Source organism: Danio rerio, chromosome 4, assembly GCF_049306965.1.
Source record: "Danio rerio strain Tuebingen ecotype United States chromosome 4, GRCz12tu, whole genome shotgun sequence".
Lineage (NCBI taxonomy): Eukaryota > Metazoa > Chordata > Actinopteri > Cypriniformes > Danionidae > Danio > Danio rerio.
In genome coordinates, this window is record NC_133179.1 from 35,927,635 (window position 1) to 35,950,760 (window position 23,126).

A 23,126-nucleotide genomic window follows, 5' to 3' on the forward strand; every position below is an offset into this window, starting at 1 on the left:
CACATACAGGCATCTAAACGTGCACAAACAAACATTTTAAACTTGACAAAAACTCTCGAAACCTTTACTGTCTGATGTGTCTTTAATATGGTGTAAAGATTATTATGCGTTATTGAAACATAAAGGAGGACGCAGCAAAGAACATCACTATAAATTAAAACTACTTTATTATTTTATGCAGCAGTCTTACATTTAAAAGGGAAACAAAAGGGTGATCATACGCAATAAGACCCCAGACTAAAAGGCCAGATGTTTTCTTTTCCTTATTTCTTTATTTGTTTGGCGCCTCCTTGGCCCAAGGTATTCGGCAGGCCGAAAAAGGCCAGCCGCTGGCCCCAAGAAAGCCCCGCTTTGGCCCGATTAGGCCCCAGAAGTGACAGTGGAAACGCCACTGGCCTTGGCTCGCCCTGGCTCACTCGCTTTAGGCGTGATAGTGGAAACGCGGCTAGTGAACACGTGGGGGTGTTTGAAGCCATGAGACGCGGAGAACAGACGCTCTTGACACTCTGGAGGTCATTAATAATATACATTAATACTGAAAGGGTTAAGGTGTTTTAGAATGACCAAAACAACATTTCCGTGTGCTCAGCCTGCTGGATTGTCCATTTACACAATTTCATAATCATCTTTTATAACAAACCTTTTTTGATGCAAATACTGTAATTTGTTCAGTAAAAGGGTTTCCATTGTAGTTTAGGCGCATACATTCTATCAAATAAAAGTTTATCCTGCTCAGTTATGCACATTTTTTAATGAGCATTAAAATAGATGGGTGGAAAGGTAAGGCTAAGGCAAGGAATACCGCTTCATCTTTAAAAAAAAAGAGGAGACCAACAGAAACTCAGAGTTTAGAGAATAAAACCTGCTCCTGACCGGGTTAGATTCACAGAGTAAGTGTAAGGTCCAGCCAGTTGGCCCAATGCCGGTGTCCACTGGTGGATGAAGGTTCACTGCATGTTCGGTCTTTCCAGTGCACAATGTTGATTTATATTAAACTTAACTCATATCTGACTCCAATTTTAGTATGAGGTGGTTTAGAATATTAATATATTTATCCTCGTTTTATCTGACTCCAATCATAAAACATTAAGAAGATTATATCAATATGTAATTTAGATAAATGTTTGAACCGTTTGTCTTCACTAGTAACTATTACATCCGTTCATTCAGGTGCTCATGTCGCTCAGAGAAATCGCCTCGGCCGAAGGCGTCCCTCACGGTCACACTCCGGTCAGTCTTGAATATTAAACAGAGGTAAATTGACTAATACTTTAGATGGCCGCTACCAGCGCGCTCGTTCTAAAATACTTTAGTTAGTCCCGCTTAGATGTACACCTTTGAGTTAAGACAATCATCATTTCTAATTAGAGGTTAGGGCATTAACATAAATGTACCCGACTACTGGACTCTATAGTAACTTTGGTTTTCACCAAGCCCATGGTTTCCCATATGAACTTAATTTAGAATAATATTACCTTCAAACAAAGGTCGGGTACCCAATCTAGGTTAGTCGTGCAACACCTTGTTGACCTAGACGGAAGTTATCGCCCTTTCCACCTAAGTACACATGAATCAATATCAAGAGTCAGCCGGATCGCTAAAACACAATTAGTGTGCCAATGCTCCATCTCAATTGGATTTTAGTCCGTCTACTGACCTGACGCAAGACGTGCGGAAACAAGGATACAGCGTAATCTACTTGAATTAATAATTACAGAGTGAGCAAAATATGGTCAAACATTACAATTTATTAGTCAGGTAAATGTATTATGCCAATTCAATCAGTCAATTCATAAATGATCAATACAAAACATCAAATTATCAAAGATAAATCCAAGATGAAAAGATGCATACCTGACCTTTTACATAACGTGTAAATTTTACATAACATGGAGCCTAGGCTCCATGTTATGGGCTGATCTGGGTAGGCAGAATCGCCCTGAGTTTTTCTCAAACCTTGCCTTAAATAATCCAAGAATTCCCTCAAGGAAGGGGGTGTGTGTAAAAAGTCACACCCTTCACAGTGGTTCAAAAGATGCCTGAAGTTATATATTTATTGTGTTGATTATATCTATTTCTGAGAGAATGAGACCATTGTACCAATCGCACTGAGACATTTCAAATGATATCAAACATGATAGTTAAAGTCAGTTTGGTTAATCTAAAACATTCAAACATTGAAATGACCATATGCGTGAGTTGGGGGGATGAAGCTGAGTCTCAGCATAGTCAGATGCAAATGCAGCAGGAACTGGTTTTTCACGCATTCCCCCCTGGTGGGTTGTGGAGTCCATTGGCCCTGTCTTCAGCTCATGATTTGAATTGTCAAAGATATCAGAATATTTGTAATATTTCAATTCTTACATTACTTTCACTAAGCATGGCTATAAAGCAGAAAGGAGGGATAAAGAGTCAGGGAGGTAGGACAGGTCTAAAGGTCTAAGACAAAAGATAATTTGGTAACACTTTACAATAACTACACACTATAAACCATTTATTATGCATTAGCAAATACTGAATTCATTATTTGTTTAGCATTATCTGTTTAGCATTAACTCTAAATTAATAAGTGTTATTAAACAGTTTTTAACTGCAGCTACATATGCTGTATTCCAGACTTACAACATTTATAATTTGCTTAATAATTATACTTTCATACTTTGTTAAGGATTAATTTCCTATTACTAAATTAAGTATGGGGAGTTAAGCGCAATGTTTATGATAAGTGGGGGCGGAGCGGGCCAGAATCTTGGTGGCAGCAGGTCAGATGACTGTCAGACCAAGGGGAAATGTCCCTATGTCTCCCTATGGCCAGTTCGCCCTTGAGTTTTACTGTTTTCTATTGTTTATTATTCTTGGTCATTTCTCCAATAATTGTAAGTTTTAAAACAATACCATATGAGATCAGGTCACTGCTATGATATGATTGACAATTTATGTATGTCACTGTTTGTCATTGTGCTCTGTTTATTCTGAGAGCTGAGGCTGAGTATTCGAGAGCTTTTAACTCTTGAAATTATTAACCCTGGGTCATTCTAACACTGAAGAAACAGAATCCTGTGTTATCTGTAATCTCGTTCGACACTGCTCATGCTATACCTGATGTTCATTAATAGACGTTTCACAATCACAAGCCCCAGGTTAACATTGTAATTTGTATATTTATGTTGTCAATGTCCCTGACTGGATGAACTGCAGGTCATCTTTTTAGATGGCATTTCTGCATCTTGTCGGGTTAATAATATCTGCAAATTAGGAGAAATACTAGCCTTTTAGAAAGAAGCTATTATTATACCAATACCTAAACCAGGAAAAGATCATTTAAATAATTATCGTCCAACAGCACTTACCAGTTGCCTTTGCAAAACAATGGAACAAATGATTAATGATTAATGATCGATTGGTGTGGATTTAAAAAAAAACAGAAGATTAATTAATATCAGTGTGGGTTTAGAAGAGGGAAAAGTTCTCTTTGCCATCTTATACGATTAGAATCTTTTGTACGAGATGGTTTTATTAAAAAAGAACACATACAAGCAGTTTTTTTTTAATCCGGAAAAGGCCTTTGACACTACCAGGAGGTATGGTATTTTAAAAGATTTTCATGAGATGGGTGTTTGAGGAAATTTGCCTAATTTTATTGCAAATTTTTTTTATTCAATAGAGTTTTTCGTGTGCGTATGAAAACTATATTATCTGAATATGTGAGCATATATAGCATATATGAGAATCAGGAGTGCCCCAAGAAAGTATACTATCAGTAACACTATTTAGTATTAAAATTAATAATATTGTAAATGTTAATGGGAATAATATATTTCGTAGTTTATATGTAGATGATTTATGTATTTGTTATAAAGGGAAAAATATGTATACAATCAAGAGACAAATTTAAATATGTATAAATAAAATATATGACTGGTCAGTTTTAAATGGTTTTAATTTTTCTAAGTCAAAAACTGTATGCATGCATTTTTGTTTTTTAAGATCTATGCATTTAGATCAGGAGCTTTTTTAGATAGAGAAACTATACAAGTTGTGAAAAAGGTAAAGTTCCTAGGAATGAGTTTTGACAATAAGAAGTGTTTTATTCCTCATATTAAAGTATTATGAAATAGATGTTTTAAAACAATCAATGTATGAACTTAATCTTAGAAAGGTAAAATAAATAAATAAATTAGGACCTCTGTAATGAAATCCAAGACTTTGTATAAATGTGTACACGTTAATGGACCAAACACAATATGATCTGATTTATTTTACATTTAAACAATTTATTTTTACATTTTATCAATTTGCATCAAAATGTGTAGCCAATGTTTCCTGTGTCTTCTCACTTTTCAGCTTTTGATGAGAGTTTTTAAGACTTAATGAAAACTGTTTTATTTACTTATTTTAGACTTAATTGAAGTGAATGAGGGGAGTAAAGAGGAGGAACATCATGTCAAAATTGAGGAAAAAACCTATTTACAGACTGATGGTATTTTGAAAAGGAGAGACAAGAACCGTTTCATCTGCACTCAGTGTGGAAAGAGTTTTGGAAGAAAAGACAATCTTAAGATTCACATGAAAATACACACTGGAGAGAAACCGTTCACATGCACTCAGTGTGGGAAGAGTTTCAGCCAATCATCAAACCTTAATGACCACATGATGATCCACACTGGAGAGAAACCATTCACATGCACTCAGTGTGGGAAGAGTTTCAGGAAGTCATCATCCCTTACTCTACACATGATGATCCACACTGGAGAAAAACCATTCACATGCACTCAGTGTGGGAAGAGTTACAGCCAATCATCACACCTTAATCAACACATGATGATCCACACTGGAGAGAAACCATTCACATGCACTCAGTGTGGGAAAAGTTTTAACCGCTCATCAGGCCTTTATCAACATATGAGGATTCACACTGGAGAGAAACCATTCACATGCACTCAGTGTGGAAAAAGTTTTAACCGCTCATTAAACCTTTATAAACACATGAGGAACCACACTGGAGAGAAACCATTCTCATGTGTTCAGTGTGGGAAGAGTTTTAACTTCTCATCAACCCTTTATCAACACATGACAATCCACACTGGAGAGAAACCATTCACATGCACTCAGTGTGGGAAGTGTTTCAACTTTTCATCAAACCTTAATCGACACATTAGGATCCACAGTGGAGAGAAACCATTCACATGCACTCAGTGTGGGAAGAGTTTCAGCCAATCATCACACCTTAATCAACACATCATGAGCCACACTGGAGAGAAACCATTCATGTCTAATCATCTTGTTTAATCCCGCCCCTTTTCGCAGTGGCGTACAACAGAATTTCGCATACTCAATAGTGATGGGAAGTTCGGATCATTTTATTTACTGATCGAGATGAACAAATCTTTTTTCGAGTCATTTCGTTAATTTGGTTCAATTTGCCAAAATATTATTAAAATGTTACGAATTGCTTCCAAACACATCTACAACTAGCCCAGAAGGTTGATTACACGACAAATGAGTCATAAATAAATTATAAGAAGAAGAAAATAACAATTCAATGTTTACCTGCTCTTTTGTCTATAGGCATTGTTGTCTGTTTGCTCAGCTCACCTCTTCATGTCTTCAAATGTCAGTGGTGCGTTCACGTTACAATGACAGTCACATATAATCTTAACCAATGTACACAGTCTGAGCCGATAGGAGCCATGATAATTAGGGTGCTTTCACACCTACACTTTTGTTTCGGAACGTATCTCGTTTGCCCAGTTAGCGCGGTTCGATTGGCATATGTGAACAGGGCAATCGCACTCTGTTCCGCGCCAAAGTAATCGCTCCGAGATCGCTTGAATGAGGTGGTCTCGGCTCGATTGAAACAAACCCTGGAGCGGATCGATTGCAGTGAGAAAGCGATCCGATCCGAGCGCGGTTATATCACAGTGTTTTATGGATATGTAATAGGCATACGGCTATATGAAGAGAGAATTATGAGAAGGTCGGGAAGTTTCGCGAGTCTCCGGATGCCCGCAAACGAGTGATGATCTCCCGGTAATCTCGTGTCTCTCTCCCAGTCCTCAAATAGGCATCGTCGCGCACCCTTCTCACCCCTCCCCACCGCGTCTCTCCTCAGACACGTCACGCGCGCACCCTGTCAATCACCACCAAACCAACACCTCTCCTGACAGCTGAGCGGGACGCTGCAAAATAAACCCTGACACTCTGACCAATGTAAGGAGAGTTTACTCGCACGTGACTTGTTTTAGCTCTTTTGGTCCGATTAGAAACTTTGCAGTGTGAAAGCAAACCGCTCCAAGAGCAAAGAGCAACAATGTAACAATTTTAATCTCTGTTTCGGAACAACTGAATCGATTCACAGGTGTGAAAGCACCCTTAGTTCACCTTTCGAGTCTTCTGGTTGTTGAGTCGTTCGTTCATCACGTGACAGAATAACTCAAACCCGAGGACTCGAGAGGTGAACAGATCAATTCTTTTTCTGGCTCTAAATGCATATGATTGGCATATAAATGCATATGTTTGGCTGTAGTCTTTCATGTGGTGAACGAACGACTCGATAGAGGACTCGAAAAATTAACTGATCTTGTCTCGCACTATTCAATTCAATTCAGCTTTATTTGTATAGCGCTTTTACAATGTAGATCATGTCAAAGCAGCTTCACATCGTGCACATGAGCGAATTAATGAATCTTTTAGTTAATCCGAGTCATTCATTCATTTTGTCACATAACATGAAAGAAAGCATAAGAAATGAATTATTTAATAAATCAAATAGTCTTTGTGAATAGTTTTCTAACATATGATGCTGCCAGTATTACACACTTAAACACTGTTTAATTGTTGTTTATTGTTTTATTATTATTATTTTACCAGAAAAGCTTTCATAACAAATCAGATTACTTTATAAATCACAACAATAAAATAAGCAAAAGAAAAACAAAATAGTGTACATCAAGCTAGGCTTTATAATAAATAAAAACAAGTAAGCTTTAAATTAAATAACACGTTTGTGCCATAAAATCTTTATATGAAATATGGCAACTCTTTCCAGTAGATGTTTTTTTGAAACAGCAATTTAAGTGAAAGATATTATAAATAAAAAACAAAAGCCACAGGGCCTAATGAGCTTAACAACTTGACTTGAGAATAGAACAGTCCATTTTTTAAAAAATTAAAATTAAATAAGCTTTAAAACAACATTGTGTGGCTTTACTTGTTGGACTTGGCTTAAGGTTTGTTAGCATTCAAAAACACAAGCACTAAACCTTTAATAGGCTGAGTCTGTCTCTTCTTGTGTCATTAGTTGTTGTCGCAGGATAAAAGCTGCTAAATGAGTAAATGCAAATGCAATCTTTCTTTATACAAATATTAGACCAACACATAAAGTCTGCATAGAAAAACATTAGTAAACAAAAATGGGGTATAAATGAACAAATTACAAATCACTTGTAATTGTAGAATTTAATTAATTTATTGCCTAGCTTAGTGTTTGTTTTCTGATAGCAAGCCAGCAAATAGACAAATCTATATATATATATATATATATATATATATATATATATATATATATATATATATATATATATATATATATATATATATATATACTAGATATAAACCACATATCCAGTAGAAAAAAAGTAACAATAACTTAGTGACAATAGGACAGAACTTTTTTATTTGTTAGAAAATGCTTTTTAGGTACACATTGTTTGATGATTTTATGAAAAGTTTAAAATATGATCATATAATGCAACAAAAAATCAGTTTTACATAAATATTATTGACTGAGGTTCTCGTTGCAGTGTACAGGGGAACTACAGTTTAAGATTAGATATGCACATAATAATGTAAGGATGGCTATATCTCTCCATAATATTAAAATCTGCAAACTGTTATGGAACTCCACACGAGACAAGACCATGAGAATGTTCAGGCACTAAAACAATAAACTTTCTAATTTGAGAAGAAGATCAGCTAGAAAACCAGTTGTTCAGGTTGTCTCGATCATGCATCCTGAGCCCCCCTCTTTGCCCTGGACTTTACCTTCTCCACCAGAGCAGCTCACTCACATTCCACACAGAATGTTTAAGTTCTTAATATGGTGTATCTTGTGGCTTTATATTCATGTTTGGTGTGTTTTTAAATGTCTCTGTGTGATTGGTAAAGTAATTTCACTGTAATATTTTACAATCTCCTTTATATCAGTTAATTTGGGTTTTGACTTTGAAAAGATCTTTGCCAGATGCTCCACTCCAGGCAAAATGGTCTTCGCATCAACTCATGGCCAGGCAAGAGTCTTGGTGAAGCTTTTATTGTCTTGAATTTATAATGATTTGAGTATTTAGGCAAAGGGTGCAGAATTGTCCGTGGGATCCTGTAAACAGGATACTCCATTGCAGGTTGTGAGTCTCTGAGCTCTGCATCAGGATTTATATGCTGCAATGTATTTCTTCATGGTCAGGTATTCCTCTTTAACTCTTAAATGTATCTTTGAGTAATTGATGTTGTACAATCTTGATTGGCTTATTTTGTTTAATTATGTGAACTGCAATGGAAAATCTTTTTTCTGACAATTAAATGTAAAATTCTTGTTTAACTTTAATATCTCCTGAAATTATTTAAATCGAGTAGATTGTTAAGGCTGATGTTTCCGCAGCCTACAACCAGGATTAGTCATACAATCAGACTCAATGGATAAAGCATAGGCACAGCATTAGAGACTTGTTGATTTCTGACAATCACTGATGATATAATCTAGGGGTATGATATAATCTAGGGGCTAAATCAAACTTTCTATAAGTATGAGCAAGCATGGGGCGGCCTATTGTTAATTAAAGGAAATTAGCTTATCTGCTAAGAATCGGAACTGGAGAAGATGTGTCCGTGAGCAGATGAAACTGGCCAGCATACTGACTCTAAGTGACTTTGAGTAAACGATGAACCATTAATTGGGAACAAGGATTTATTAGGTTAATCAATCTAAATTAGACCTAATCACGACCTATAAGGTAATCAGCTTGAATTAGATGAATCTAAATCTAAAATTATTATAAATTGGAGTCAGATTAAAATTCAGAGCTAGAAACAAATTAAAATAAATTATAACAAACAAAAATATTTATTTTCACATGTGCTAAAAGGTTTACACGCATTCACCCATGCTGTTAGTTCAGTCATGGGACTAATAGATGGACCCTCACATGTGTGTGTATTTATATACACTGTTAGACCTTACCGGGCTTTTTTACAGTAAAATATTGGCAACACTGTTGCCAGCTACTCACTGTAAAAGTTTGGTTATAGTAAATAACTGGCAACAGTGTTGCCAGTTAATTACTGTAACTGAACCATTTCAGTGAGTAGCTGGCAACAGTGTTGCCAGTTAATTACTGTAATAGAGCAGTAGTGGTAACTAACTGGAAACTGTGTACAGTTAATTAATGTACTGTAGTGTTACATCTCACAGCATTATATTGCATACAAATTAATAGGATGTCATATATAGTTATTGTAGTGTTACTAAAATTAATCAGTATTCTTAACTGTTATTAAAAATAGAAGGCATAATAAATTTTTAAGACAAATGTATTTTATAGTTTTAGCAGCAAACAAATATACAATATAAAATGTCAAACAAAATTAAGAATTCAGCAGATATGAATATTGTCTTACATATTACTGAGAGCCACAAGTCTGCACAGTAAGGCTGTGGTCACACTAACGTTTGAGCATGCAAAATTCTGTCATATGGCACTGCGAAAAGGAGTGGGATTAAACAAAATGATTAGAGCTTGAAAAAGCGAGCGACTGGTCCATAGTTTAAATTTCTGTCCAGAGAGGTCATGTTTTGATTTTTGATTGGTCTCAAGCAGTCACATGATGTGATTTCGCAGGTCAGAGATCTCCAAGCTTGAACTTTCCAATGCTGCGAATTATGAAATTTGTCGCATGAGCTATCATTCCAGGTCTGCAGTATTCACATGCGTATGAATGGAAGTCTATAGGGAGAAAAGTGCAGTGTGACTGGGACTTTAAGCTGTAACTCTAATTAAACACACCTGATCAAACTAATTAAGGCTTGTTAGAAATCTACAGGTAATGTTGAAGCAGGGGTGGGTACCAAACTGCAGTTCTTCAGGAATTTGGAGTTTGACCCCCATGGTATATTCAGTAGCATACTTTTATAGCAACTGCCAACATTTATCACAATCACATATCCAATAAAAAAGTGTGTTTGTCAAACACTGGCACATACTGTGTCAATTCTCAATAAAAAGTCTAAAATAATTATATAAAAAAAAATTAAAAAAAGTCGGCAACACCGAAAAACCAAAGGATTCAATCTTTTATTGCTATAATTATTATTTACTTTAAAAATCTCATGACAACAAACTTGTCTATTGTCTCTAATATAAATTCATAGGTGGAAACACTGCTCTGAAAAATACTTAGCAACAAACTAACAATCTGGTGTGTGTTAATCAATCAGTGTGTATTAATGTCTAAATCATTATTTTCTGCCTTTAAAATGCACATCTCTATAAATAGAAACAGAAAGCATCAGAGTAGATGGGACAGTGATTGGTAATTTGTCATTTATTGTCAGTTACTATCTGTAATGGGTACAAAAACTGTAATTTATTCTTTGCACTACTCAATTTCATACAAAGTCTACTCCTTTTACAGTAAAATACTGTTTCCTTTCATCACAGCAAGACACTGGCGATTTTACAGGTATTTACTGCATAATCTACCGAGTAACAGTGCAGTTATACTATTTAAACACAACTGATCAAACTAAATCTAAAGGTAGTGTGTTGAAGCAGGGCTGGAACTAAATTCTGCTGGGCTGCGGCCCTCCAGGAGTTTACAGCCCTGGTACATAGCATATTTTCAAAGCAAGTGCCTACATTTATCACAATCATGCACATATTGTTGAATAAAAACAATAAAAATATACAAACTTCATCCAAAGCAAAAATATAAATAAATAAATAATCTGATCCTCATGTTTTTCCAAACCTGTAGTAATAATAATAATAATAATAAACAAATAACCTGATTAATACATTTAGGAAAGTCTTTATACTATACTGTTAATGCCATTTTTACCTACTTCATTTGAAGTTTTCCAAACAAATTGTGACAAACAAAGAAATGTATGTACGTGCTGTTTAAGATATTTTTAATTTTATTTTACTAGGCAAATTAGATTAATTATAGAAAAGTAAACAAAGTTATAAAAATGGTTGTGATAATTTGGTTGCTCTGTGTGAATATTTTTGCCTTTAAATGCATCTCGTCGATATCTTTACCTTTTAATTAGCTCTGTGACATTGACATTGGTTGACTCCTGATACTCAATGTTAAAAACATAAAAGGAACCAAAGGAAACACAAAGATGGCTGCAGAGAAATTTAGCTTATCATCAATGCATTGTCTCACTTTCTCCTCAATACTGACCATACACATACCAAAACTGAACAGTATATATATATATATATATATATATATATATATATATATATATATATATATATATATATATATATAGCAACATAAAGCATCAGAGTACATGGGGTAATAATGGTTGAGCAGTAATTTACCATTTATTATCACAGTAACTATCTGTAATGGGTACATAAAGTAAATTACTGTAATTTATGCTTTGCACTACAAAATTTCATACAAATCCTGCTCCTTTTACAGTAAAATACTGTTTCCTTTTATTACAGCAAAACACTGGCTATTTTACAGTTATTTACTGCATAATCTACAGTAAGGGTTAACAGTGTAGGCATGTTGCTGTTTCAGTTCTGGTGTGCCATTGTGAAATTTGAGGTAAGAACAGTCAACAAAACTTTTGACGTTGGGACATTTTATTTATAGAAGGCCTAAAACATGGTGCTCGTTGTGGTCAAAAATGATCCCATCTGGAGGGGACCCCAGCCAAGGAGCATCAGGGTGAATTAAAAATCCACATGGCTGGTAATTTACCTCTCGGAGGAAGCAGTACTCCATAACTGTTTCAGACTCCATTTGAAGTCCTCGCTTCATGTCGGCTGTCTGGCGAGTTATTTTGTGCATTCTTTAGGCCAGGTGTTCAGCTGAGGTCTGGCCACGCACATGACAGACATCTTACTAAAGCGTGACGATGTTATCCGGATTTTCCTAACAGAATGCCAATCAAGACATGCACTCTGATATCTGGTGGCTTGCTCAACATAGTGAGCCATTTCTGAAGTTACGGTCAATGACCTCATGTGAAGTTGTTCCTGATTATTATGAACAAACAAGCAGACAGGTGGCTGTAACCATCTAGTGGCAGTGGTGGTGTTGGTGGGGCATCACGATTAGGAACAATGTTGTGGTTTGTTGCAGCTGGCTGTTGGTATGACAGGACACTTCCAATTTGAATTTTTCCGAAGGCAGAATCCACCCGAAAATCCTAACTCGACATCCCAATTGTGGTGACCAAAGGGGCTGTAGAACTGGCAAAGTCTTTTTAAATTTCTGCCACTTGAAGGACTGAAAGATCAGACAGCTCACTGGTGACACCTTTATAAAGTGTACTTAATCAAGATTTAATTACTTAGTTCTAAATTTGTTGTCCTATTCACATTTTATGTAAAACCATATTCATCTTCTTGAGTTTGAGTTTAAAGTATTTTTTAAAGCTGTTGTATTTTAAATCATTGGTTTGACAAACATACATGTAAAATAGAATTGAAAATAGAATTTACAAGTGTCCCACCTTAATCCTTCAGCAAGTTTCCTCTCTTCGGGCCTCGCAGACAAAATCACCATATTATTGACTGGACCTGGCTCGACTCCCTAGGGATACACAAGGGGCTCGTTAATAAAAACAATAATAATAAAAAAATAATATGAGTATTAAACGCCAATACTGATGTTCTAATATTATTATTATTATTCTTATTATAGGACAATTAAGCCATTTCTGACCACTGTCCTGATTAATTACTGCTCGAGAAAAAAAAAATATATATATTTTATTATTTAATAATGAAATTGTTAATTATTAAACTCTTACTTGTTTGTGCATTTCTCTAGCTCTTCTTGAAGCTCTTGATTTTGTGTCTTCATTGATCTATATTTTCTTGAAGAAGAAGAGTTACTACTTCATCTTCGCTGTCAGAAAATCTGTGATCTCTGTCATCTGTGGGTTTTTTTTTGGGGGGAGGACCCATTTCAAAAAGTGGGGCCTCTCCCTCTCTGTCTTCTAGAATTTTTAGAAGGGTTTTTAAAACCTTAATGTTTTCTACAAATCATTGATAGAAATGTAATTAATGAACTGTACAGAATTCTAAAAAATCACCAGCTTTCTTTTTTTTAAATAAATGTTTTATTGTCAAATATACAAAGATAGAGGGAAACCTCATGGGAAAAAGACATACAAGTTTGGAACCATGCTAAGCAAGATTAGACATTAGAAGACTTTTTTAATACTTGATAATTGTATAATATATTCTAATCAATGCTTTTAACAAAAGTTTGAATTCTTTAAATTGCTAGCAATTCATGATAATGGATCAATGACTTATATGGTCAAACATATGAAAGATCATAGTTCACGATGGATGGTTTTGCTTTAATATTTATATATCCTGTATTTTAATATATTTAAAGTTTTAACAAATAAATCGAGCTGAATTCAAAATGTATGAGTGTTAATACTTTAAAGGTAATTAATGTCGTAAAACGATTTAAAATATTTTAAAAAAATTATTCGTACAATGAGAATTAAAACTCTGTATACTAACTGAAGAGCGTGCACGCAAAGTGTTCGAATAAACCGATTAGTGACGTGACTTTTACTAAAATGACTCCATAATCTGATTCATTGTCAGATAGATAACAAACTGGAGTGATTTGAGTGATTAATATGAACTGCCAGTGATTCATTTGACAAGCAGAAGTTTCAGTAAGAAGACGAAGACCACAGCAATCTATGAGGTACACTGTTAAAAATTGTCCCGTTAAAAAACAGTAAAATACTGGCAGCTGCAGTTGCCAGCAATGTACTGTTATTTTACAGTATGTTGCTGTAAAAATACATGGACTACATTGATTTACACAATACTCAAGTGAACTCATTTTGCTCATTTTTGGTCAACTGCTGAATGAGTTTATGAAGTAATGTGCTATATATGCTTAAAAGCATACTTGTAATGATAACTTATTTTAGTTAATTAGAAAAGTTCGGTTTAACTCTAATGTCTTATATTTCACAACAACACACATACATGTAAATCTGGAATCACCAGAGAGATTCTGACTGCATCAGCAACTAAACAGGCGCTATCTTTAAATAGAGAAACATGCAGAATAACATCAGCAGTTCATTGTTCATCTTTAACTCATACACTGGCTCTACTCTCCTCCACAACGGTGACAGACAGAAGAAATTAGCTTCAGGTTTTACAGAAATATACTGTTTTTTCCTTGATTTAACAGTAATCTACTGGCAGCTGTGGTTGCCAGCAATCTACTGTTTTTTTACAGTCTACTTCCGTAGTGTGAACTAACAGTATATGACTGTTAAAATACATTTTTACACTGTGTTTTTACCTCTCACACCTTTAACCCTTTAAACCCCAGAGCATATACTTCAGTTTTAATTGAAGTGTCCACACTACTGAGTGTTCAAGAAACATGTAGCAAAGCTGAAGTAAATTCATTAATTAACTGACTAATTAAATGATAATTGAGGATTAACAATGAATAAATGAAGAAATACTGAAGGGAAAAAACAAGAACAGAACATACAAAACTTTAGTCACAGCTTTATAATGAAATAACCTGAAGAACAACAAATGATTAAATCATTTAAATGATCAGCGGATGATTAAACAACTCTACAAACATCATCACCAGCTACACTTATTACTTAATACATGTATTTTTGTATAACATTTACTAAAGTTCTTCTTGAGAAAAAGTTAAAGTTTTACGTCACCATCATGGAGAACAGAGCTTGCTTTAGTTGGGCTCTTAGCCCTGTCATTTTTAACATTTATATATCTTGGCTGCTGCAATTGTTAAGAACTTTGTTTAAAAAAGCTCCTTTATTGTGGCAAGCCAGCCAAAAACCTTAATAAGATCTGGTGATGTTCATGTTGCTATTAAATGGCAGAGTCTGTTCTCATTTAGTATAATAAAATTTACAGCTCCTATTCAATGTTAATTCTATTGTTTTACATTATATGCCTATATATGGCAATGATTTCTGGAAGTTTTTAAGAATATCTTGGACAATAACACTGCACTGTAAAAAATTGCTGTTAAAAAACGGTCAGATTCTACGGCAAAATAATGTTTTTTCACTAAAACAGTAATATTCTGTTAAAACAGTGCTTTCTGGGTAACATTTTTGTTTTCGAGAAAGTAACCAACTGCAGAAAACTGTGAGCTAACAGAGTTCAGATTCGATGTTTTGAAGTCTGTGTTTGAAATCACGCTTTGTGTCCTTGTTCACTATTTCATTCACTAGTTAACTAATATAGTTCACCTGACAGTTTTAATTAACACTAATGAGTGAATTCAGACACTGATGAACACCTGCTGTTAATAATCACAATTACTGAAGAAAATAAACAAGAAACACAAACAGTGACTTGAGTTACAACATTAAATAAAATCAAATAAAATAAAACAGCTTCAGTCTCAGCAGAGGATCATTAAACAACTCCACAAACAACAGCAGACACACACTTATTACTGACTGATTTGACTTCCATACTATTCTCATTGAGATCCAACAAAAATTAAGGTGTTTTTTGTGTCACCGTAATGGAGTGAGGGGCTGGTTTAGTTGGGCTCTTCACCCTTGAACTTATTAAATCAGACTCTCCAATTACTATAATGAGTTAACAAAGTGCTTGTATTGTAGAAATAAAGTTGGGAAGTCAATAAATAGAGAAATCTATTTGTCTGAAATTAGTTCTGATAAATGTTTTGGTATAAATCTGGAAGAAGGGCCACATGCAATAGATTTTATGCTTAATTGCAGGTATTAATTTAATTAATGTGAAGTGGAATCAGAAAAGATACCTCCATAAATACTTAACAGTTAAGAATTAACATACAAAAGCCGTTCAATTATGACAAATACACACTCAGACCTCATGAATCTGACCTTGTATCTCAACAATGGTAACAATTCAAATGTTTCATGCTGCAATGCATGCTGGGAGTGGCACGGTACAAATATCCCAGCATGCATTGCGGTGTAAATAAATGTTGTATGATGGTCTAACAGTTTTCTTTATTTGTGTTTGATTCTGCTGTTGTTTATGTTTAGACTTTCAGTTGCCTGTTTGTGAGTTAAACTGTTAATTTTGTTAGTTGTCACCATTATTGAGGTTCATATGCTGATTATTGATGTCTCTTTGAGTGCAATCTACACCATAGAGCAGTGTTATTGTCCAAGATATTCTTAAAAACTTCCAGAAATCATTGCCATATATAGACATATAATGTAAAACAATAGATTTAACATTGAATAGCAGCAGTAAATTTTATTATACTAAATTAGAACAGACTCTGCCATTTAAAAGCAACATGAACATCACCCGATCTTATTTAGGTTTTTGGCTGACTTGCCACAACAAAGGAGCTTTTTAAACAAAGTTCTTAACAATTGCAGCAGCCAAGATATATAAATGTTAAAAATGACAGGGCTAAGAGCCCAACTAAAGCAAACTCTGTTCTCCATGATGGTGACGTAAAACTTTCACTTTTTTTCTCAAGAAGAACTTTAGTAGATGTTATACAAAAATACATGTATTAAGTAATAAGTGTAGCTGGTGATGATGTTTGTAGAGTTGTTTAATCATCCGCTGATCATTTAAATGATTTAATCATTTGTTGTTCTTCAGGTTATTTCATTATAAAGCTGTGACTAAAGTTTTGTATGTTCTGTTCTTGTTTTTTCCCTTCAGTATTTCTTCATTTATTCATTGTTAATCCTCAATTATTATTTAATTAGTCAGTTAATTAATGAATTTACTTCAGCTTTGCTACATGTTTCTTGAACACTCAGTAGTGTGGACACTTCAATTAAAACTGAAGTATTTGCTCTGGGGTTTAAAGTGTTAAAGGTGTGAGAGGTAAAAACACAGTGTAAAAATGTATTGTAACAGTAATATACTGTTAATTTAAACTACGGAAGTAGACTGTAAAAAAAACAGTAGATTGCTGGCAACCACAGCTGCCAGTAGATTACCGTTAAAACAAGGAAAAAAAACAGTATTTTACTGTAAAACCTGAAGCTAATTTCTTCTGTATGTCACCGTTGTGGAGGAGAGTAGAGCCAGTGTATGAGTTAAAGATGAACAATGAACTGCTGATGTTATTCTGCATGTTTCTCTATTTAAAGACAGCGGCTGTTTAGTTGCTGATGCAGTCAGAATCTCTCTGGTGATTCCAGATTTACATGTATGTGTGCTGTTGTGAAAAATAAGACATTAGAATTAAAACGAACTTATCTAATTAACTAAAATAAGTTATCATTATAAGTATGCTTCTAAGCATATATAGCACATTACTTCATAAACTCATTCAGCAGTTGGCCAATTTGAGGCAGTTGCTTTCAGTGAGCAGAATGAGTTCACTTGAGTATTGTGTAAATCAATGTAGTCCATGTATTTTTACTAGGGATGTAACGGTATCAGAATTTCACGGTACGGTAATACCTCGGTATGAATGTCACGGTACGGTATTTATTGAATCATTTACAGGAAAAAACAAAACTTATGAAAATACTCCAAAAAAGTGCCAAAAGTGTCAATGACATACAAATTAGCCATCTATCTGTAAGCTTTGAAACAGGAACTTCAATTTTAATAACAAAAAATTATTAAACCATGTAAAAACAATAAAGTTTCAATTTAGTATTGTTGAAAACTCATCACATTCAACATTTAATCACACTCAGCCCATCTACCCAGATGAGAGCTCTGCTAGTCGGACTTCTCATCAAGCATCTCCCGCTGGATCTAATCTCACTATATTTATTAAACGGGATATTTCATTTATCTTGTTGTCTTTATCTAACGACATATTCCCTGACTTTGGTCATTGGAATCTATTACTTGTTCTCAGGTAACGTGTTTTGGCTGAGCGCAAAGATAAGTTAATGATTAATGTAACCACGTACATTCTGTATATTGACTGATCGCTTGCCTTTATTTCCTATAATGTATAAACTTATTGTATGTTATACTTTTAAAATGGCCATTATCGATTCTTAAAACTGATACTCAGCAAAAGAGAGGCTGTGTTTCGTATTTTCACTGAAATTGAAAGTAGGCAGTTGTTATCGGCTCCGTTTTGTTATAAATATCCACACAGTGAAGATGACGCTCATCTTATGCAGCACGACGCCTCAACATGTCTGCTGTCTAAGTTGCTAATATTAAAATGAAAATAGGCAGTTCCTTAAATCATGTTTACATTTTATTGTTGATAAAGTGAAACAACGAAGCCAGGGTGATGTGAATGAAGTTATAAAGTACACTGTTCCCTTTGAAGATTTACCCGTGTCCTCGGTATAGTCTGCTTTTCCATATCAAACTGAGAAGAAGAGACTGCAGCCTTGATCAAACTTGCGAAGTCTGAACTTACAAGGAGAGGATGCAGGACTGAACTGTGCGTGTTAGGCTACTTAATATTCAGGAAAAGCCCCAATCAGAGAGGCGAACGTCTGCAGCCCCGCCTCCGTTTTCAGAAGTCTCCGTTTTCCATTATCCACACCGAGACATTATCCACACATTTCGAAACGCTCCGTTTTCGGCGCTCGAGAACTTCGGCGTAGTGTGGACGGTTGGCGTAACCGTAGCAAAACTTATGCGTTTTCAAACTAAAACGCATTAGTGTAAACGGGGCCTTAGAGTTTTCCAGCTCTTTTCATCCCCGCTTCTAGCAGCACACTCCATTTCCGCATTACTGGATCTGTAGCGACAACAGACCGCAAGGGATGATGGTCAAGCATGGGCTGATGGGTATTGTAGTTTTTGCTACCTCCCGTTCGCTTCATTCGCCTCAGCAAATTTTCTCAGAAGACCTATAGTTTTACCGAGTCATGCGACTTCGGTAATATCGAAAAAAATTAATATTGCGGTATGACGGTATTTACAATACCGTTACATCCCTAATTTTTACATCAACATACTGTAAAATAACAGTACATTGCTGGCAACTGCAGCTGCCAGTATTTTACTGTTTTTTAACGGGACAATTTTTAACAGTGTACTGCATCAATCAGTGTGCCTACACTGTTAAAAATTGTCCCGTTAAAAAACAGAATGAATGTTTACGTTTCCTAAAGTGTGGAAGACTAGGGATATGATATAAGAGAAATAGGATCTTTGATGCCAGCATGCTGTGTAGATAAGTACTGATCAAGTCACGCTTCTAAGGCATGGAAGGAATCTTTTCAATTGTTGAGTGTCCATTCATTGCCACAACAGCAGAAAGACATTCTGCAGTTATCATTGATCTATTTAATGTCTCCTACATGACATGAAGTCCAAACTATTGTGTTGTACTGATGTCTACACCTACAAAAACCATAAACCCAACCTCAAAGTAACCTGTCGTGTTTTAGCAACCTCCACACCAACCATAAGCTTAAAACCCCATCTCACGGTAAACTTTAGTGTACTTTAAAGGTCTGCGCCGACCACAACCCAAACCTTGCCTACTTGTAAATTACTGTTGTGGAGCCCGGATAGCTCAGTCGGTAGAGCATCAAACTTTTAATCTGAGGGTCCAGGGTTCAAGTCCCTGTTTGGGTGTGTGACGCTCCTTTTGTGGAGACACAGCTTTTGCTGTTGAGCTATCGCTTGATGAAAGTTTCATCTGGATGCACAATATGTGTACTAGGCATAAAGAAATGGCAGTACAGGCAGTCTTGTAGTCGTGGCCGAGTGGTTAAGGCTGATGGACTAGAAATCCATTGGGGTCTCCCCGCGCAGGTTCGAATCCTGCCGACTACGTCCTCCTCGTTTTTAAAATTGCAGCAGTCATCAATTGTTTGCATTTCCATTGTTTTTTGGGAAAAGCGTTGTGCTGGGGTCCGTTCTTCGTACGTGGATTACTCAGTTAGCTGGATTTGGATATTGACGATTTGACATGATCCAGGATCGTTTCGTTCTTCAAAGCTGATCCGAGAGTTGTTGTCATAGCAACAGTTCTGCTAGGTCAAACCTGATCGGGAGCAGGTTCAATTCATATAAACAGGATTAGATTGGCTTAGTTCAAGCAAAGATAATACAGAAAGTATGTTCCGAATTCTGATATTTTCTTACAGTAGTAGTTATATAAAGTTAGGGAAATGGTACATATTTTTTAACTATATATATAAAGTTCTAGTCATTAATAAAATAAATTAAGTTATACATTTTAATAAAACGTATGCAATCTGCACCCTCAAAATAAAAGTAGGCTACAAAGATTGCCTCCTGGTGGTGCAAAGAGAAAGATTATTGATATGTTGTGTATAATTGTGTATAATAGAAATGCACAATATGCGACTTTTTTAAAGCAATCATTTCAGCAGTCATAAACATGTTTTGATAGTTAATATGCCGGTGATTTGATGCTTCACAAAAGTTGCAGACGCCTTTACCAATATGAAAACACATTTGTAAACAACCAGTTATTCTTTACACCGATTACAAAATGGCTGCTATAATAAAGAAAATCTTTTCTAAATGTGGAACTAAATACACTGATTTGCATTGAAATACATGATGAATACACTTGACATATGAAAGTGGAAAGCCTGCAGCTCACAACAAATGTGGAAGGTTATTGCGTGTCATATTTAACAAGCCGTTTACTGCTAATTTGACGTAATTTTGCTCACATGGATAATTGAATATTAATCAGATGATGTCATTACGCTGCTGTGCCGTCAGCCAATCGTTGCATTGCTGATCATGATTTCGAGGATCGATAGATCTGTCCTTTACAAAACACGCAGCGATCTCAGATCAGTTTATCCAGACATTCTAATCTGATCCGCGAACTCGTTTGAAGAACCAAATTAGTGAGAGATCAGTTATCAAGATTAAAAGATCCGGGATCTGCCAAATAATCTTAGATCATTTAAGCAAGGTACGAAGAACGGACCCCTGGTAGGAGGAGAAAAACAACAGAGTGTTCTCACTGAAGAGAAAGGGGCTTATCACAGGGAGGAACATACCACACATAGGTCACAAGGGCTATTTTGTAGCTCGCCGTGATCGTATAGTGGTTAGTACTCTGCGTTGTGGCCGCAGCAACCCTGGTTCGAATCCGGGTCACGGCAGTCTTTTCAAGGTGACATTGGTGTCGCACTCTGTGTTGCCATCCGTTATCTCCAGCCTTCTTTTAGTGCAGGCTGTGCTAATGGCACGTCCTGAATGTTTACGTTTCCTAAAGTGTGGAAGACTAGGGATATGATATAAGAGAAATAGGATCTTTGATGCCAGCATGCTGTGTAGATAAGTACTGATCAAGTCACGCTTCTAAGGCATGGAAGGAATCTTTTCAATTGTTGAGTGTCCATTCATTGCCACAACAGCAGAAAGACATTCTGCAGTTATCATTGATCTATTTAATGTCTCCTACATGACATGAAGTCCAAACTATTGTGTTGTACTGATGTCTACACCTACAAAAACCATAAACCCAACCTCATAGTAACCTGTCGTGTTTTAGCAACATCCACACCAACCATAAGCTTAAAACCCCATATCATGGTAAACTTTAGTGTACTGTAAAGGTCTGCGCCGACCACAACCCAAACCTTGCCTACTTATGAATTACTGTTGTGGAGCCCGGATAGCTCAGCCGGTAGAGCATCAGACTTTTAATCTGAGGGTCCAGGGGTCAAGTCCCTGTTCGGGCGTGTGACGCTCATTTTGTGGAGCCACAGCTTTTGCCGCAGCAACCCCGGTTCGAATCCGGGTCACGGCAGTCTTTTCAAGGTGACATTGGTGTCGCACTCTGTGTTGCCATCCGTTATCTCCAGCCTTCTTTTAGTGCAGGCTGTGCTAATGGCACGTCCTGAATGTTTACGTTTCCTAAAGTGTGGAAGACTAGGGATATGATATAAGAGAAATAGGATCTTTGATGCCAGCATGCTGTGTAGATAAGTACTGATCAAGTCACGCTTCTAAGGCATGGAAGGAATCTTTTCAATTGTTGAGTGTCCATTCATTGCCACAACAGCAGAAAGACATTCTGCAGTTATCATTGATCTATTTAATGTCTCCTACATGACATGGAGTCCAAACTATTGTGTTGTACTGATTTCTACATCTACAACAACATTTCATGAATTTTTTCCATAATAAAATAGAAGGCTTTAGACAGAAAATAGGAGATGCCAAACTTTCTGCACCGGCTTATACTCCAAATCCTGTAAATGTTTCATTAAATCATAATAATAACCTACACTGCTTCAAAATCATAGAACATGAAGAGTTAGTAAAAATTATAAATAGCTCTAAACCAGCTACGTGTATGCTGGACTCAATTCCAACAAAATTACTGAAAGAGCTGTTACCTGCTATAGGAGAACCTCTTCTTAACGTTATCAACTCTTCTTTATCTATAGGCCATGTTCCAAACTCTTACAAGCTAGCTGTTATTAAGCCTATTATTAAGAAACCGCAACTAGACACCAACAACTTAGCTAACTATAGGCCTATTTCAAATCTTCCATTTATGTCTAAAATACTAGAAAAAGTTGTTTCCACTCAATTATGCTCTTTTCTGCAGACGAACAATATTTTTGAAGTGTTTCAGTCAGGTTTCAGGGCTCACCACAGTACAGAAACCGCCTTAGTGAAAATAACCAACGATTTACTCTTAGCTGCTGACCGAGGGTGCGTCTCGCTATTAGTTTTACTCGATCTTAGTGCGGCATTTGATACCATTGACCACAATATCCTCATAAATCGCTTAAAGTCTACAGGTGTCCAGGGACAGGCTCTACAATGGTTTAAGTCATACTTAACTGACCGCTACCAGTTTGTGAATCTTAATGGACAGCCTTCACAAATCTGCCCAGTAAAGTATGGGGTGCCTCAAGGATCAGTTTTAGGCCCTTT

At 35.8% G+C, this 23,126-nt stretch overlaps 2 protein-coding genes and 4 non-coding genes across 7 annotated transcripts in view; 5 read left to right on the plus strand and 1 right to left on the minus strand.

The window, feature by feature from the left end:
• The window catches only part of zgc:173607, a 791,925-nt gene that overhangs the window by 247,491 nt on the left and 521,308 nt on the right, over positions 1 to 23,126 (minus strand). The gene's annotated exons all lie outside the window — the stretch shown is intronic.
• Positions 1 to 23,126, plus strand: part of LOC110439586 (uncharacterized) — a 296,328-nt gene that overhangs the window by 4,012 nt on the left and 269,190 nt on the right. Inside the window, exon 3 of one of the 2 annotated variants that reach the window (XM_068220391.2) lies at positions 4,400 to 6,782. The exons of the other annotated variant lie outside the window; for it this stretch is intronic. Coding sequence (XP_068076492.1) covers positions 4,400 to 5,289 — 890 coding nt within the window. The 3' untranslated portion in view covers positions 5,290 to 6,782. Of the gene's footprint in view, positions 1 to 4,399; positions 6,783 to 23,126 lie in introns of those variants that run through there. 2 annotated transcript variants of the gene reach the window in all.
• trnak-uuu (transfer RNA lysine (anticodon UUU)) lies at positions 19,748 to 19,820 on the plus strand. The gene has a single exon. It is a non-coding gene; the product is annotated as a tRNA-Lys (tRNA).
• Positions 19,939 to 20,021, plus strand: trnas-aga (transfer RNA serine (anticodon AGA)). The gene has a single exon. It is a non-coding gene; the product is annotated as a tRNA-Ser (tRNA).
• On the plus strand, positions 21,266 to 21,337 carry trnah-gug (transfer RNA histidin (anticodon GUG)). Its single transcript has one exon. It is a non-coding gene; the product is annotated as a tRNA-His (tRNA).
• On the plus strand, positions 21,847 to 21,919 carry trnak-uuu (transfer RNA lysine (anticodon UUU)). The gene has a single exon. It is a non-coding gene; the product is annotated as a tRNA-Lys (tRNA).